Raw genomic sequence first — 18741 nt, forward strand, 5'->3', positions numbered from 1 at the left:
TCGTCAGGTATGATGCAGATCTGGTAAGGAGAAAAGAAGACACCAGGCAATAATATTTTTGAGGACTGGTATTCACTAGTAGAACTCAACATTTTTTCTGCCTTCAGAAAAACTTGTGAGATTATAGTGCTATCATAGTTACCTGCAACATCAGTAGCTCCTAGAAAAGGGAGGGAAGAGAGTTGGGAGCTTATGTAGTTTGAAAAAGTTTTCCAGGTGATTCCGATAACTTTTTTTTTTTTTTAAATATATTTTATTGATTTTTCACAGAGAGGAAGGGAGAGGAATAGAGAGTTAAAAACACCGATGAGAGAGAAACACCGATCAGCTGGTTCCTGCACACCCCTCACTGGGGATGTGCCCGCAACCAAGGTACATGGCTCTTGACCGGAATCGAACCTGGGACCCTTGAGTCCGCAGGCCGACGGTCTATCCACTGAGCCAAACCGGCCAGGGCGCCGATAACTTTTTTTAATGCCTTAGAAATCCTTAGAGATAGCTGTTTAAAAAAAGAGAGAAGCCTGGCCAGTGTGGCTCAGTGGTTGAGCGTTGACCTATGAACCAGGAGGTCATGGTTTGATTCCTGGGCAGGGCTCATGCCTGGGTTGGGGGCTCGATCCTCAGTGTGGGGAGTGCAGGAGGCGGCCAATCAATGATTCTCATTATTGATGTTTCTCTTTCTCTTTCTCTCTCTCTCTTTCTCTCTCTCTCTCTCCCCCTCTGTAAAATCAATAAAAATACATGAAAAAATAAATTAATTTTTAAAATGCCAGAAAAATATTTTTAAAAAGAGGAAAATAAAATACCCCCAAACAGAAGAAAAACCCAATTCTTCAGGGTTCTTAAATGTGCTTAATTTTCCAAGATACACTCAAGAGATTCATTAATGTTTGTCATACACATAGAGAAACTAGTATAAAAGGAGAAAAAAAATGATTTCACTTCTTATAGTAGCAAGTCAGCTCTATTAAACCTATACAGACTTGGAAATTTCTCCCCATCTCATCGCTCATCTGCCTCATTCTTTCCGACCACCACAACACAATCCTCTCCTTGCCCCGCCTGGCATACCTTCTCTGTGCTGCTACAGTGCATTGTGCTTACACTGCTGGTAGTCTGTTACAATGTGTTGCTTGTTTCCCCACTAAACTGTATGGTCTACCAGGGCAAAGACCAAGTTTATTTTTTATTTTATTTTTTAAATATATTTTATTGATTTTTTACAGAGAGGAAGGGAGAGGGATAGAGAGTTAGAAACATCGATTAGCTGCCTCCTGCACACTCCCCACTGGGGATGTGCCCACAACCAAGGTACATGCCCTTGACCGGAATCGAACCCGGGACCCTTGAGTCCGCAGGCCGATGCTCTATCCACTCAGCCAAACCGGTTAGGGCTATTTGTTTTTTTATCTTTAACATCCAGCATAGAACTTGGCCAATAGCAGGTGCTCAGCAATAATTCTGAAATAAATCATGATTTCTATCACTTTTGCACATAATGAAACCAGAAATCCAAAGTCTATTTCCATTTTTGTTCCTGATAGACAATGCTGTTCATGCAACAGTTTTCAAAATCCATTGCTGTTTTATTCCAAATTATCTGCCACTGTTTTCTCCTTCTATCTTCTTAGGGTTCTCATTTTTTGTCCCAATGTAAAATATAACAAAACTCAAACTAAGATAAATTTTACATATGCATTTTTCATACATAATCTTGGAAAGGAGTTAATAATTTTTGGTAATGTATTTTATTTTAACGTAAATGTAAAAAGTCACTAAGCTACATTTTACCAATAGTACTACAGATATTTTGAAATTATGTGAGACTGTCACACACACAGAGCATCTAGCTTCTCTAGCCCTTCCCAATAAATAAAAGTTGCTGTGCCAACCCCCAAATACTCCCATGCATATCCAAATGCCCTTAGTTGAAAAATCACTGATATAAAAGACAACTCTCGATAGCAGTGATGGCGAACCTTTTGAGGTCGGCATGTCAGCATTTTGAAAAACACTAACTTAACTCTATTGCTGCGTCACATAGAAATTTTTTGATATTTGCAACCATAGTAAAACAAAGACTTATATTTTTGATATTTTATATATTTAAATGCCATTTAACAAAGAAAAATCAACCAAAAAAATGAGGTCGCGTGTCACCTCTGACATGCGTGTCATAGGTTCACCGTCACTGCTCTATAGCCTGGCTCTGCCCATCTCTCTCTCTCTTTTTTTAAAAAAAAAATATTTTATTGATTTCTTACAGAGAGGAAGGGAGAGGGATAGAGAGTTAGAAACATCAATGAGAGAGAAACATCGATAAGCTGCCTCCTGCACACTCCCTACAGGGTATGTGCCTGAAACCAAGGTACATGCCCTTGACCAGAATCGAACCTGGGACCCTTGAGTCCGCAGGCCGACGCTCTATCCATTGAGCCAAACCGGTTAGGGCTGCCCATCTCTCTTGATTTTCCTCCTTACTCTGCCCACCCTTCTCTGACACCATGGCAACACTCAACTGTTTACAATCCCACCCCATCCATAATTACTTGTCACATAATTAATTGTTCTGCTCCCTCTTTTGTTACATTCTCGCCCTCATTTGTTGGATGATTGATTCCTACTTATTGTCTAAGATCAACTACATCAGTGACCTGTTATCTCTCACTCCACCAGCCTTCAAATTGGCCAAGAGCTTCTGGCTTGTTCTTAAAGCACCCTCCACAGATCTGACTAGCCAGGTTCCCACCACTGAACAACTATTTTGAAGCATTCATCACCATTATAATTAATTACTTATTAATATAATTATCACTTGCTATAAGCCCCCATTAGGGCAGAACCTAGGAGGCAATATAGCATGATGGCAATAAGAGCATGCAACTGAGAATCAAACAGACCTGGGTAGTATCCTGGCTCTTCCATTTACTAGCTGTGTGACCATGTGCAAGTCACTCAACTTGCCTTAGTTTCCTCATCTGCAAAGTGGGAAATTACCTATCTTACAGGATTATTTTGAGGATTAAGTGCTTAAGAAAGCTTAACAGTGACTAGAACATGGGAAGTGCTAAATAATACAACTAATTACTAATATTCTTTTCCACTGCTCTATTCTTTGAACTGCCTACTATGTGTATGGCACATACATGATAGGCATTTAAATTTGCTGATTATTTACAAAATTTATCAAATTGTATTAAAACAGCCTGTATTTTATTGGGCATGGCAGAGACCGTGTCTTACTTATCTTTGTTTTCCTCACACTGACAGCAGTGCTGAACACATAGTGGTAACTTCATAAACATCTATTGTTAGTGCTCTCTATCGTGTGAAACTTACCTTTTTCCTCTGTGGTGGGTTCTGGGGGGCAGATGGGACTCCTTCACAAGCCCTTTCACCACCAGGTGACATGGATCCACGAGAGACTTCTTTCATAAAACCATGTTCATATCTGCTGGGAAACCCCTCTGCAGGGGAACAATATCCCCCGTCCAAATGTAAAGGCTTCCTATCTCCTACTAGAGGAGACCCTCGATATAATCCATCTGCTCGAGGCATAGCGTTCAACGGGGAATAGGCATACATTAAGTTAAACTCTGTCCGAAATGCCTGGTCCGAGTTCCTCACGAGGGTCTGATGTCCATCCCCATTCCTGCTGGGAAAGCCAGTCTCAGAGGTGAGCCCAATGGAGGGATGAGGAGCCAGGTCAGAATGAGCTGAGTTGATGAGGGACGGTCTGTCAGCACAGCTGTTAGTGTTGGAGTCAAGGTAGCCTACTTTTGTCAAGTCCAGGTCTTTTCGGTGACAAAGCTGAAAGAATAAAAATCAATGGAGACATGGGGTAGGGGAGAAGGAAAACAGTCAAAGGGCAGAAAAGAAAGGAGGGAAAAGGGGCACAGGTGAACAGTAGAGACAAAAGGGATGAAAGCAGAAGAGAGAATGCCATTAACATCTGTGAGTCCCATGTAGCAATAGTGTATACAGGCCAGATCACTAAACAACCCCCACCTTTCCCAAATTACTTTCAAATCTTTCTGGAGGAGAATAATGAAAAAATCAGAATTAGGTAATTGGCCAAATGTGACTACTTTGCCTGCTTAGCCTTTCATCAGGTTTGCTGAATCACCTTGCACTACATTAAGGGATTGGCAGTATTAATTTGGGATTTACCTGAGCCCCATGTATGCTACAGAGATGAGACCAGCTGGCTTATATAACTGGCTTCTGGTGTTATTCGTTTCTAAGTTAATATTGATGGAAGGTGGAAGGAGGAAAAAAGTTGAAAGAAAGTAGAAAGTAGATGGAAAGTCAAGTATTTAAGGTACTGGTTCAGTAAAGGAGAATGGCATCAAAGACATCAACCAACCAGTTCTTCACTCACTTTCACTATTAAATAGATACGTTCCTCATAAAACCTTCTGGTCACTCAATTCTTATTTATCCTCTAATCTATGTCAACACACCATAATACCACTAATGCCCATCACTGCAGAATATCTAAAATGCTGAAATGTGCCAAAAATAAGCCCCATCTACTATTTGGTTATCATTACCTCCTAACACCAAGATTTTCCATCACTAGGTCAACTAACTAACTCTAGAAAGAATGATTCCAGAAACCCAGATAATACACCATGTCAGCCTCCAAAATATGCTATCTTAGAACCTTTAGCACCTGAGGAGAGAACACTGTACTTTCCTTGTAAGACAGAAAAACCACCCAGAAAACCTCTAGTACACTAGAATACAACCTCTCTCAGTTTCACAATCCTCTATAAAATCCTACTGATTCGGAATTTGGTCAACTGTCACTGTGTTTAATACTAATTTTTTATTAGAAGGAGGGGTGTGTGTTAACAGTTAATTTCTAAAAGGTTATGTGAGATTATAACTTCCTCTTCAAGAGGAAAAAGACTATGTGGATTCATGGAATTAATCATTACTACCTCTGTCCAAATCTTCTAATAGTTAAGAAATGCTACCACTAAAGTCTGAATTTTAAATCTCCACAGCAACAGGGTTTCTGAGCAAAGAACTCAATTGATATCCTAAGGCAGTGGTCGGCAAATTCATTAGTCAACAGAGCCAAATATCAACAGTACAACGATTGAAATTTCTTTTGAGAGCCAAATTTTTTTTTTATATATATATTTTATTGATTTTTTACAGAGAGGAAGGGAGAGGATAGAGAGTTAGAAACATCGATGAGAGAGAAACATCGAGCAGCTGCCTCCTGCACACCCCCCACGGGGGATGTGCCTGCAACCAAGGTATGTGCTCTTGACCGGAATCGAACCTGGGACCCTTCAGTCTGCAGGCCGATGCTCTATCCACTGAGCCAAACCGGTTAGGGCGAGAGCCAAATTTTTTAAACTATATAGGTAGGTACATTGTTATTAACTTAATTAGGGTACTCCTAAGCTGGCTTTTGCTAAAAACGTCCTCAATCTGATTGAGGTACGTTCACTGAGGCCGACCCCTTCCAACTCTCCCATCCACACTCGTCTTGTATACTTGTTTCGTTTATCTCCTTTCCGAAAACTGACTTCTGTGCATGGGCCACGAAGTTTCAATCCCACTGTACGTGTGTGCCCGCATGTGGTATTTTGTGGAAGAGCCACACTCAAGGGGCCAAAGAGCTGCATGTGGCTCTCGAGCTGCGGTTTGCCGACCACTGTCCTAAGGGATACCACTTGTATGGCAATCATATTCCAACCACTGCAGAATGGAGGCCTGGGTCACAGAAGCCATGGGTTGCCATAGTTACCCAGTAAGGAGCTACAAGAATGTAGAAGGCTAAGAGGCTTGCCTCTCCCATTTTAAAGAAGTTCCTCAATCTACCAACCAAAACCCAAAACATGCAGTTAAACAGAGCTCTCAGATTAACCCAGGAACAAGGCATAAATCACTGCCTAACTTTCCCAACAAGGTGCTCCTTTATCAACCTAAAATAATAAATATCAAAAAATAGCTCATACCAACGTTTGATCCAACTTTTCCTACTTAACAAACACACATTGTCAGACTTTCTTTAACAAGGCTCCTATCATACTTTCAGCCTTCATTAAACTTTACTTCTAGATACTATTCTCCTTTTAAACTCTTTAGCCACTCCCTCCCCACCACACACACATAGCTACTTTATTTTCCTCCACCTACATTGAGAGTTCTAAGTAACAACCAGTCATACATGGGAAGATTCATTCAACTTACAGTGACCAATCGGCCACCCTCCAGCCCATCACCCCATTTGCTTGGATACCCCAGCCCTTCCCATACACTCATGCACACTCACTATCAGCCTCCAAGTGTGATTGAGATGGTGTGATAACTACCTCGGGTGACAGGGACTCGGGCCTATTCGCAGGGTAACTCTCAGGGGAGGATATGTTCTAGAGGAGGGAAAAGCATCTTGTTATTCATCTACTTGAAGTCAAGAAGCAAAACAAAACAAAAAATAAAGTAAAAGCAAGCATAGATAGTTAGCCACAACTTTTTTTTTGGTGGGGTGGGAGGGACAAGAATGCACAGGGGAAATGTTTAACTGCAGAATTCATCTCAATGAACAGAATGACTTGTTAAAATGCTTCCTGGTGCCTTTGAAAGCATTTAAGAATAAACTGGTTATGTTTCATGCTATAAGTAAACATCTCAAGCAGATATCAGGAAAGAGGTGAAATTTCACACTATTACAGTTGACCCTTGAACAACACTGGTTTGAACTATGCAGGTCCACTTATACATGGATTAAAAAAAATATCTATAGTACTGTAAATGTATTTTTTTCCCTTATGTATTTTTTTTCTTAAATTTTTTTCTCTAGCTTATTTTATTGTAAGAATACAATATATAATACATATAACATACAAAATACATATTAAGCGACTATTTATGTTATCAGTAAGACTTCTGGTCAACTGTAGGCTATTAGTAGTTAAGTTTTTGGGGAGTCAAAAGTTACATGCAAATTTTCGAATGCGCAGGGATTTGGTGCCTCTAACCCCCTTCTTGTTCAAGGGTCAACTGTGTATTTCTTTCTACATTAGATGAGAGTTTAGCAACCTATAGTATTTGTTATTGGGCACCTGACCACTTATTTCTCCTTAGGGGAACCTTTTTCTTTCACCCCACATCCCCTTCTTGAACATTACATTTCCTCATTTTCCTATGTGACTCAGGCCCACCACTGTTACCCAGGGAAACCACTTAGCATGTTAGCAGATGACAGGGCTAGGGGGACAGCCTGTTCCTCTTAAATGACAGTTATAGAAGATATGATTGATGGACTTTGTAGCTCACAGACTAGATGGTCTTGGCATAATCTAATTGGATCTGACCACACCTACCGACATTCTGATGTTAAAATCCATTGTATTTTTAGAAACAGAGAAAGGGAAAAAAGCAGTTGTGTATACTGAGAGTCCCTGCTTCCAAAACAGGTTTACCCTTAAGGCTTTCACCTGAGGTATCACTACCATATCAAACAAACTGGGCAGTGAACTCTGATGGGAAGATCTGAATGGTAAAAAGTGGAAAGAATGATGGTGGTAGTTGTGACAAGAGTTCAGGGTGCCAGGGGTAAGGTGGGGGCGGGGGGCTCTTAATGTTGTATACTACAGACAACTGTGTCTAGGGTAGGGGAAATGAGGCTGCTTCAGCAGAGCAGGATATTTATTGACTAGAAATTTTACTTGGTGGGATGGGTAGAGAGTGTGAGATGGATAGTGGAGTATGGATCACAAGGCAGAAAGAGAAGGATTATTCTGGTGGGAAGGAGGGGCAAATTAAGTGTGCCTTCTCAATGCTGCTTTTAGTCTCTTTTCTTGATGCTTCCCCGCTCCTTACAATCTTGTTCTTTTCCACTACAAGTTTCCTTAACTCCTTGTCTTGGAGTTGGAGAAATTTCTCTCTTTTCTCCTGGAATGTTTTTTATTTTTCCTTTCAAAAACATTCTTTCCCCAACCAAACTGATTTTTACTTGTGACACCTTTAGGTATTTCTGTGTCACAGTCTTGGATGGAAATAAGGTTCCCCACACTTTCTTATACTAGAAAGTAGGAAAGAGTATGGCAATTAGAATGATAAAGATGGTCAGGATAGTGAAATTTGTTTTTTAATTGATCAGAAAGGCTAAATTTTCTCAGTTAAATAATGAGATAAAATAGCAGAGACATACACTGAACTTTATGAAGGGATGGACTATTTAATACATTATAACATTTCCCCCACTCCTGATATTCTAACATTATGCTTAGACTATGCATCAATAAAAAGATCTTTGATTTAAAAAAATATATGCAACACTTTACACTTTCATAGTGTTTCGTAGTTATCGAAAATACTACAAGGGATAGGAAATACACTGAGTACTAAACTTGGCTGTTTGGGAAGGCAACTTACCTTCTAATTTTATGTTTAATTATAATTATTACAATGACAAGGTCTGAATCCCTATTAATATAATATGCTGCCCACCAGGGAGAATGTCCTCTCATGAAATTTTATTTATCAAACTCTAGCTGCTAACTGAAAAGTCAACTGCAATCAGACCAGGTAAACTTAGTAAGGCCTGAATCAGCTGCTTTACTATCTGGCTAAAAAGAACGCCACAGGGGATTATTAGAAATCCAATGTAACCAGGAATATTTTTTACCCTCCAAAGAGGCTTGCTCCAAATCAAGTTAATATGGTCTAGCTTAGGTAAAGCTGCCTCTTGTTTTTAAGGTTGCTATCTCGTTCTGAGTTAGCCATTTACAAGTCCAGATATTTTTTAAAAATAGTGTCTGTTTAATTATAAATCAAAGCAACATGCAATAAATAAGGTATATTTTTATATACCTGGAATCTACTCTGTAAATCTGCTGTCACCCAAACTTGAATACTAAAGTGATTCAGAATCATTTTAAAATAACTGAGATATAAATTTCTAACTTAATCCAGAGAGTGAATGTAATTAATTTGTCTTTATAAACGTGTTGCTAGTTTCTGTCTTATTCCTAACACATTATAACAAAAAGGGAAAGTAACCTAGAGTAGGGAAAAAACCCTCATTTGCTATAAACCATATGCTTTCTCAATCCCTATTTACTGAGCCCATAATGAGAATACAAAACAACAGGGAAAGAGACACTTTACTAATTCAAAGGCCTAGAAACAAAGACAAAAATATTATAATCAGAGCTCTCAGGCTGTGTCATTAATGATTACTAGGCAGCTAGAGGCCTGTTTAACAAGTAGAGAGTAAGGCCAAAGATGGAGATCTAGCATGCTTACTACCTAAAGTTAGGGAGACCAATGGACTGCATGCAAGAGGCAAATGAATGTCATCTGTGGTATAATTATTCCTATTCTGGGAAGTATGTGGATTGCCAAGATGAGAGGCTACCAGGTAATAGGTCACACTGACCCTGAGGTTTCTCATTCTCTTGCTGAGACAGGCAAGGAACATGGTAAAGAAGCATTTGGAATGATACTGTATTTAAAATGAGGAGGTGCAAATGATGACTTCATATTCAGCACTCCCAACAACCAAACCCAAATCACCTCAAACTGCAGAGGAGTATTACAGCGACTAGCAGTAGTAAGAGACGTGATTGGTGAGAACATGAGGCTGTATCCATTTCGACATTCTTCTTCTGGGTGAGATGGGCCAGGTGTGGTCAGCTGGGGGCTCTTTGAGCCTGGATTGGGAGGGGGTGGTGTGACTGGAGAAAGAGGCCGAAGTAACTTGGTGACATTCTGCTCCATCAGATAGCGAGACTTCCATTTCTTTAAAGGGCTCAACAAATCTGTGAAATACAAAGCTCAGATGAGAGGCTGAAACCACAGCTCAAAAGGAGGCTCTGCAGTAAAGCCATTAATTTCTAGCCCACAATGGCTCTTAACTTTTCTTTTGCCTTAACCCATTGTTACCTCCTGCAATCAAATCAAAAGCCCAAAGAAACTCTTTAATTGCCACTCTTTTTTGAAACTATCTCCCAGAGAATTGCCAGATAAAACCGACACTTCTGACTGATCCCTGGAGCTAATTAATTTCTTCCAGTGGAAAACATAAATTAATTTTTACACTGAGTTTCCAAAAAACCCAAATTTGTGTCACTTTGTTAAAACCACCCTCTACTTAATTAACATGTCACCAGCTCAAACTTCCTGAATGCTAACTACATAGCTCTTTTCTCTTTTATCTTCTCCTAAATATTTTTTTTTGCCATTTTTCAGCAGCTTTCTATGACATTCTGCTTTAGTAGGAAAGAGGTACACATGATTACCTATTCCATATGTAACCACTAATTTTTGAAACGACTTCTATGAAAACTCCCAACCACTTAAAACAACTAGGCTGGAACTTTTTCTCATTAGAATATTATACTTTCTATACTTTTCAGATCCACTTAAAAAGGAAGTTAGTATTGTATATATATTTTTAATGACTACTCAGACCAAAGAACCTATCTCGCTTTCTCTGAGGAAAAATTTACTTTTATTCATTTACAATAGTTAAAAGATATTTATTTACTTAATAGCTACTATATGAAAACCACTGAACTAGGTTATGTGTTTGTATGTGTGTGTGTAAAATGGTCATCATATAATCTAATCAAAGGTATTTACAAACTTGTAATAAACAGAAAACATGTAAAATATATTTAGTATAAGTTTAAGAATCTCAACAGAGGTGATCATACTGCTGTTAGTAAAAAATAATTATACTTTTAAGTGCTTATTATATACCAGACACTATACTATGTGCTTATGTGAATTAATCAAATTTCATTTGAACAACTCTATAAATTCAGCACCTCTATTATCACCCCTAGTTTAAAGACGAATTTGATGTATAGAGAGATAAAGACAAGGTAATCTGGTTCCCATTTACATTATTAATCACTAGATTAAATTATATCCCCAAGGCTTGGTGAATGGAGTAACATTTATCCCAGGCCATCAAGGAAAGGCTTTGGGACAGTAGGTCATGATCAGAGTTATGCAACATGAATATTATTCCGGTAGTAATGGTTAGGATATGATTAGAACTGGGAAACTATTTGAATTAATGGAAGAGTTAACCAAAAGAGTTTTGAGTCACTGAGCTTGAGAAGATTTTAAATACAGTGGAAGATTAAGTGCAAAGAATACTTGAGATATATATTTTCCTTTTTGATATCTGAGAATTTATTTTCCTATATTGGAAGTATATTTGTATTTTCCTTTTGTTCCAGATGCTAAGTATTCTTTCTTATTTCTCCTTTCTCCTTTTGAAAAGTGCCTAGGTATACAAAAACAAATGTGTTTTGTGGCTTATATTTAGAATACCTTTTCTATATTTCAAAAGTCTTAAACAGTCAATCTTTAAAAGACTGCTAAATAGGCCAGAAGGGAATGGCAAGAAATATTCAAAGTGCTGAATACCAAGAACCTACAACCAAGATTACTTTATCCAGCAAAGCTATCATTCAGAATTGAAGGTCAGATAAAGAGCTTCACAGATAAGGAAAAGCTAAAGGAGTTCATCACCGCCAAACCAGTATTATATGAAATGCTGAAAGGTATCCTTTAAGAAGAGGAAGAAGAAGAAAAAGGTAAAGATACAAATTATGAACAACAAACATGCATCTATCAACAAATGAATCTAAGAATCAAGTGAATAAATAACCTGATGTACAGAATGAACTGGTGATTATAATAGAATCAGGGACATAGAAAGGGAATAGACTGACTATTCTTGGGGGAAAAAGGGGTGTGGGAGATGCGGGAAGTGACTGGACAAAAATCATGCACCTATGGATGAACACAGTGGGTGGGGAGTGAGGGTGGAGGGTGGGGTGGGAGCTGGAAGGAGGGGAGTTATGGGGGGAAAAAAGAGGAACAAATGTAATAATCTGAACAATAAAGATTTAATTAAAAAAAAAAAAAAAGACTGCTAAATAGCTAGTTACAACATTGTAACAACTAATTATATAAGTGACAAAGTTCATTGCAGAAAAGCTGGAAAGTACAGATGAACCCATCCCCCAAATCAACTTACAGGTCATTCATTTAAAATATACTAATATTCCCTGAGTACTTATTATTATGTCACAGTCAACAAAACAGACTTGATGTCTGCTCTTATGAAGTTTATAAGCTAGTGGCCAATTGCATTTTTTCTATTAATAGCACTATATTTATGAAAAGTTTTTCCAGTTCTATATTTCTCTTGTCATACACAGCTTTCAAATTTTATGTGGTAAAATCTACCCATCTTCTTTTTTTACCTTTACTCAACTACTTCTCAGGATTATATAAACAAACATCCACATATTTAAACACAACTTAAAATTACAACCCCAAGGTAATGTACTGCTAATATCCTGGTGTATTTATATTGCCTTATTGATTTCTTGTCTAAATCACACTGTTTAATAACTTACTACTTTTACTCAGAATGGTAAAAAAAAAAATCTTTCTATGACAATAAATTAAAAATTTAATGGCTTTATGACATCCATATTGTTAAAATTTAACCCACCGAAGTATTTTTCAAAATTTTTTGCTATTATAACTATGCCTCAATGAGCAATAATCTTGCTCTTACATATTTCTGCACTTGTTCACTTAAAAAAAAAATAATTTTATTGATTTCAGAGAGGAAGGGAGAGGGAGAGACAGAAGCATCACTGATGAGAATCATTGATAAGCTGCTTCTTGCATGCCCCCACTGGCGATTGAGTCCGCAACCTGGGCATGTGGTCTGACCGGAAATTGAATCATGACCCCCTGGTTCATAGGTGGAAGCTCAACCACTGAGCCACGCCAGCTGGGTGTGCACTTGTTTACTTTTTAGGACAAACATCTAGATGTAGAATTATTAACTCAAAAGAGTATTTCTATAGGCTCACTAGCTTTAGATTTATTCTTGTGTGAACTACCAGTTGGTGTCCTTTAGCCTGCATTCTACAAGGTGTTGATATTGTTCTTCGTTTGTAAGGGCTCTTTAATAAGAATGTTACCCTTGGTCAAAAATGTTACAATGATCTGGTGGCCCCTGTGGCTTGGTTGAGCATTGTCCTGAGCACAGAGAGGTCAGAGGTTGCTGGTTGGATTCCTGGGTTGCAGGCTCAATCCCCAGTAGTGGGTAGGGAGGAGGCAGCCAATCGCTGTGTCTCTCTCAAACAAACAAACTAGTTATATTCTCCCAGTTTTTCTATCTGCCTTTTAATTTTATCAGTAGGCTTTTTTGCCTTTTCAATGTTTTATCTCTACGTATATTTAATTTTAAAATAAATCTTTATTGTTGCCTGGACGGCGAGGCTCAGTGGTTGAGCATATACCCTTGAACCAGGAGGTCACAGTTTGATTCCCGGTCAGGGCACATGCCTGGGTTGCAGGCTCGATCCCCAGTGGGAGGTGTGCAGGAGGCAGCCGATCAACGATTCTCTCATAATTGATGTTTCTATCTCTCTATCCCTCTCCTTTCCTATCTGAAACCAATAAAAATATATTTAAAAAAAACCTTTATTGTTGAAAGTATTACATATGTGCTCCCCCCTCCCCATTGACCTCTTCTAGCCCACCTCCATCCCCCACCCCCAGCCTTCACAACCCTATTGCCTGTGTCCATGGATTATGCATATATGGATACAAGTTCTTTGGTTGATTTCTTCCCACCCACCCACTCCCACCTTCCCTCTGAGATTTCACAATCTGTTCCATGCTTTTATGTCTCTGGATCTATTTGATCATCAGTTTACTTAGTCATTAGATTTCACATATGAGCGAGATCATGGGATACTTGTCTTTCTGACTGGCTTATTTTGCTTAGCAGAATACTCTCCAGGTCCTTTCATGCTATCTCAGGGGGTAAGAGCTCTTTCTGTTTTACTGCTGCACTGTGTAAATGTACCACAACTTTTTTATCCACTCGTCTATTGATGGACACTTGGGCTGTTTCCAGATCTTAGCTATTGTAAATTGCGCTGCTATGAACATAGGGGGGCATAGATTATTTCTGATTGGTTTTGGGTCTCTTAGGATATATTCCTAGAAGTGGGATCACTGGGTCAAATGGCAGTTCCATATTTAACTTTTTGAGGAAACTCCATACTGTTTTCCATAATGGCTGTACCAGTCTGCATTCTCATCAGCAGTGTACTAGGGTTATTTTTTCTCCACATCCTCACCAGCACTTGTCATTTGTTGATGGTAGACATTCTGACAGATGTTAGGTGATACCTCATTGTTGTTTTAATTTGCATCTCTCTGATGACCAGTGACTTTGAGCATTTTTTTTCATTATGTCTCTTGGCCATCTGTAAGTCTACTTACGGAGAAGTATCTATTTCGGTCCTTTGCCCATTTTTTAATTGGACTGTTTGTCTTCTTTTTGTTAAGTTGTATGAGTTCCTTATATATTTTGGAATATTAACTCTTTATCTGATGTATTATTGCCAAATATGTTCTCCCATATAGTGGGCTTCCTTTTCATTTTGTTGGTTTATTTTCTTTTTAATTTTGTTTTATTGCTTAAAGTATTACAATTGTTAGGGTTTTTTTTTTTTTTTGCTGTGCAGAAGCTTATTTTGATGTAGTCACATTTATTTTCTCCTTAGTTTCCTTTGCCCTAGGAGATGTATTCGTAAACATATTGCGACAAGAGATGTCTAAGATTTTGCTAAGTTTTCTTCTAGGATTTTTATGGTTTCTAGACTTATATTTAAGTCTTTTATCCAATTTGAGTTTATTCTTGTGTGTATGGTGTAACTTGGTGGTCCAGTTTCATTTTTTTGCATGTATTTGTCTAATTTTCCAAATACCATTTAGTGAAGAGACTGCCTTGACTCCATTGTATGTTCTTGCCTCCTTTGTCAAATATTAATTGGGAAGAATGGTTTGGGTGGATTTCTGGGGTTTCCGTTCTGTTCCATTAATATATATGGTTGTTCTTGTGCCAGTACCAGGCTGTTTTGATTATAGTGGCTTTGTAGTATAATTTGATATCTGGTATTGTGATCCCTCCAACTTTGTTCTTCTTTCTCAAGATTACTGCAGCTATTCAGGGTCTTTTTTGGTTCCATATAAATTTTTGGAGTATTTGTTTTAGATCTGTGAAATATGCCATTGGTATTTCAATAGAAATTGCATTGAATCTATAGATTGCTTTGGGTAGCATGGACATTTTGATGATGTTGACTCTACCAATCCATGAACATGGTATATTCTTATACTTGTTTATGTTTTCCTCTATCTCTTTTTTCAAAGTCCTGTAGTTTCCTGAGTACAAGTCTTTTACCCCCTTAGTTAAGTTTATTCCTAAGTATCTTAATTATTGGTAAATGGGATTGTTTAGTTTCTCTTTCTGAGAATTCATTATTGGTGCATAAAAATACCATCGATTTCTGGGTGTTGGTTTTGTATCCTGCTACATTGCTAAATTCATTTATTAAATCTAAATTTTTGGTGATCTTTAGGATTTTCTTTTTTAAAATATATTTTTATTGATTTCAGAGAGGAGGGGAGAGGGAGAGATAGAAACATCAATGATGACAGAGAATCATTGTCTAGCTGCCTCCTGCACACCCCTATTGGGGATCGAGCCCACAACCTGGGCATGTGCCCTGATGGGGAATTGAATAGTGACCTTCTGGTTGATAGGTCAACACGCCACAATCACTGAGCCATGCCAGTTGAGCTTTAGGATTTTCTATGTACAATATCATGTCATGTCATCTGTAAATAATGAGTTTTACTTCATCCTTTCCAATTTGGATGCCTTTTATGCTTTCTTCTTGTCTGATTGCTATGGCTAGGACTTTCAGTACTGTGTTAAATAAGTATGGTGAAAGCAGACATCCCTGTCTTGTTCCTGTTCTTAGAGGAAATGATTTTAATTTTTGCCCATTAAGTATGAAGTAGGCTGTAGGTTTGCCATATGTGAAATTTTCTGAGTTTTTATCAAAAATAGGTGTTGGGTTTTGTTGAATGCTTTTTCTGCATCCACTGATACGATCATGTGATTTTTGTCTTTCAATTTGTTTGTGATGTATTATGTTTGTTGATTCGCAAATATCATACCAGCCTTTCTGAAATCAGTAAAAATATATTTTAAAAAAGAAAATCCTAAAGATCACCAAATACTAGAACAAATACTCCAAAAATTTATATGGAACCAAAAAAGACCCTGAATAGCTGCAATAATCTTGAGAAAGAAGAACAAAGTTGGAGGGATCACAATACCAGATATCAAATTATACTACAACGCCACTATAATCAACACAGCCTGTTCTATATTGTCTCTGAATTAACAGGGGACAAATATATTGGGAGAAAGGATTTGCAGTAAAAATGACAGTATTATCCCTACTAGCAATTTGGTAAGATTTATCATAGGCATTAAAAATATTCATACTCCTACCCAGCAGGTATGGGTCAGTGGTTAAGCATCAACTGACCCAGGAACCAAGAGGTCACGATTTGATTTCCCGTCAGGGCATATGCCCGAGTTTTGGACTTGATCCCCCAGTAGGGGGCGTGCAGTAGGCAGCCAGTCAATGATGTTCCTCTCTCATTGCTAGTAGGGATAATACTGTTCATTTTTACTGCAAATCCTTTCTCCCAATATATTTGTCCCCTGTTAATTCAGAGACAATATAGAAACAGAAACATTGTTTATACAAGGTTGATTTAAGAAAAATTTGAATGTGTCCGAATTTGCATTGGCAAGAATCTAATTCTTTTAAATCCCTCCAAATTGCAGAATAATTTACATCTTTCATTTATATAAGGCCTGTTTCCGACTATTCTGCTCCATCTATAATAGTAAAAGGGTAATATGCTAATCAGACCGAATGTGAAGCCAGGACCAGAGTGAAGCAGCCCAGGTCCCGGGTGCCAGAGGGAAGCCAGTGCTGGCAGCCGGGGAAAGGAAGGCCTACTCTTGCACGAATTTTTGTGCATCGGGCCTCTAGTATTTATATATGAATCCATTCTTGGATCGTACTGTACTAATTTAATTATTAGTGTCTAGCTTCATATTAGAAACTAGTTTCACAATTCTAGGGAAAATATATCTCATTATTCTTTTTCAGTTATTTTTCTTGGCTGTTTTCATGCTTATTTTTAAAGATAAACCTCAATATAACTTAATCAAATTTCAAAACATGATAGTTTGATGGTAACTCTATAAAGTTATAGCTCTGCTAGTGGCCCGGTGCATGAAATTCGTGCATGGGGGGCGGGGGGGGGGGTGTGTCCCCCCTCAGCCCAGCCTGCACCCTCTCCAATCGGGGACCCTTTGGGGGATGTCTGACTGCCGGTTTAGGCCCGATCGAAACCGGCAGTCGGACATCCCTCTCGCAATCTGGGACTGTTGGTTTCTAACTGTTCACCTGCCTGCCTGCCTGATTATTCCCTAACTGCTCTGCCTGCCTGCTTGATCGCTTCAAACTGCCCTCCCCTGCCAGCCTGGTTGCCCCCAACTGCCCTCCCCTGTAGGCCTGATCTCGCCCCCAACTGCCTTCTCCTGCCGGCCAATTCGGTTCTGATTGGTCGGTTTCTATGCCAGTCAGCGTCAAAAGCTCCGCCTCCTAGGCAGCCATTGGCTTCTCACAGTTCACCCAGGTTTGGTTCTGACTGGTCGGTTTCTATTCCAGTCAGTGTCTCTGGGCCTATCTCCGGGCCTGATCAGAGAGGCAGGGCTGATCAGCAGCCTCTGCAGAGGCTCAGAGAGAAACACAGGCGCGGCTGCTGGAGAAGCCTGGAGAAAGAGAGGCAACGGCTGATCAATAGCTGCCATGGAGGCTGCGGATCAGACCCTGCCTCTCTCTAGGCCTAATCCGTAGCCCCCTCGGCAGACTGCAGGACTGACTTCCAGTGTTCGGTCGAGCCTTCGGTTGGTCGTTATGGACCCTGGGTTTTTATATATTAGGATAAGAAATCAACAACAACAAAAAACATCCTCAGGTGAGAAATAACTATAACAGCAGCAGCAACAAAAATTTCAGCAATGGTTTGCTCCACATGCTCCACCAATGTTATTCCTAAGAAGTTTCTTAGTTTTGTTAAGTTTGAGAATAAAAACTTTTATTCATTTTCTTAGTGCATAAATGCTACTAATTTTTGTATACTGTGTATCCAGCAGTTTTATTAAACAAGAGTTTAATTCTAAGCTTTTCAGTAGATTTAGGCTTTTCTAGGTATATATCCCTCTCACTTATAAATAATGAACATTACACTTGCCCAAAGCTAAGTAGTAATAACTTTGATTTCTATATGACTTTAGTTTTTAGGAACTTAGAATTGTTAATTTATTATAGTATCTGACTAATTTCTGTGTTTCAGAAGAATTTTGTACAGAATAATGACAGTAATTATGGGTCTGATATTGCACTAAGAAATTTATACATATCATTTAATTTAATCCATTAGTTCTTTGAAGTAGATATTACTGTTCCCATTTTACAGATGAGGTTAAGAGATGTTTAGTAACTTGCCATTTATCATATAGTTAGTAAAGGGTAGGGCTGGTCTCAAATTAAGGTCTTTTGGGAGTCTTTCTCTTATACCAAACTGTCTCCCTTTCTTCATTAATATCTCCTTGGTCTTTTTGGGAAACAAATAACCCTGAAACTAACAAATAAAAATAATTCCTTGGAATTTACATTAACTTGTAGCAATATACCAAGTCACCCATTTGACTAGCTTGTTTTTTTGTTTGGTTTTTTTTTTTTACTAGCTTGGTTTTAAATGAATATTTTCCTTTTGTTT

At 38.5% G+C, this 18741-nt stretch overlaps 1 protein-coding gene across 16 annotated transcripts in view; it reads right to left on the bottom strand.

Moving 5' to 3' along the window:
• The window catches only part of SETD5 (SET domain containing 5), an 83333-nt gene that overhangs the window by 5067 nt on the left and 59525 nt on the right, over nucleotides 1–18741 (bottom strand). For 12 of the 16 annotated variants that reach the window (XM_070390666.1, XM_070390673.1, XM_070390668.1 and 9 more), the window contains 3 exons: nucleotides 9544–9788; nucleotides 6336–6392; nucleotides 3340–3810 (listed from right to left, as the gene is read on the bottom strand). In XM_070390666.1, the coding sequence (XP_070246767.1) occupies nucleotides 3340–3810; nucleotides 6336–6392; nucleotides 9544–9788 (773 nt within the window). The remainder of the gene's footprint in view (nucleotides 1–3339; nucleotides 3811–6335; nucleotides 6393–9543; nucleotides 9789–18741) is intronic. The other 4 variants (XM_070390677.1, XM_070390675.1, XM_070390671.1 and 1 more) reach the window with 1 other exon arrangement.

This window comes from Myotis yumanensis, unplaced genomic scaffold, assembly GCF_028538775.1.
Source record: "Myotis yumanensis isolate MYYU_CA2020_CCGP unplaced genomic scaffold, mMyoYum1.0.hap1 SCAF_14, whole genome shotgun sequence".
NCBI lineage: Eukaryota > Metazoa > Chordata > Mammalia > Chiroptera > Vespertilionidae > Myotis > Myotis yumanensis.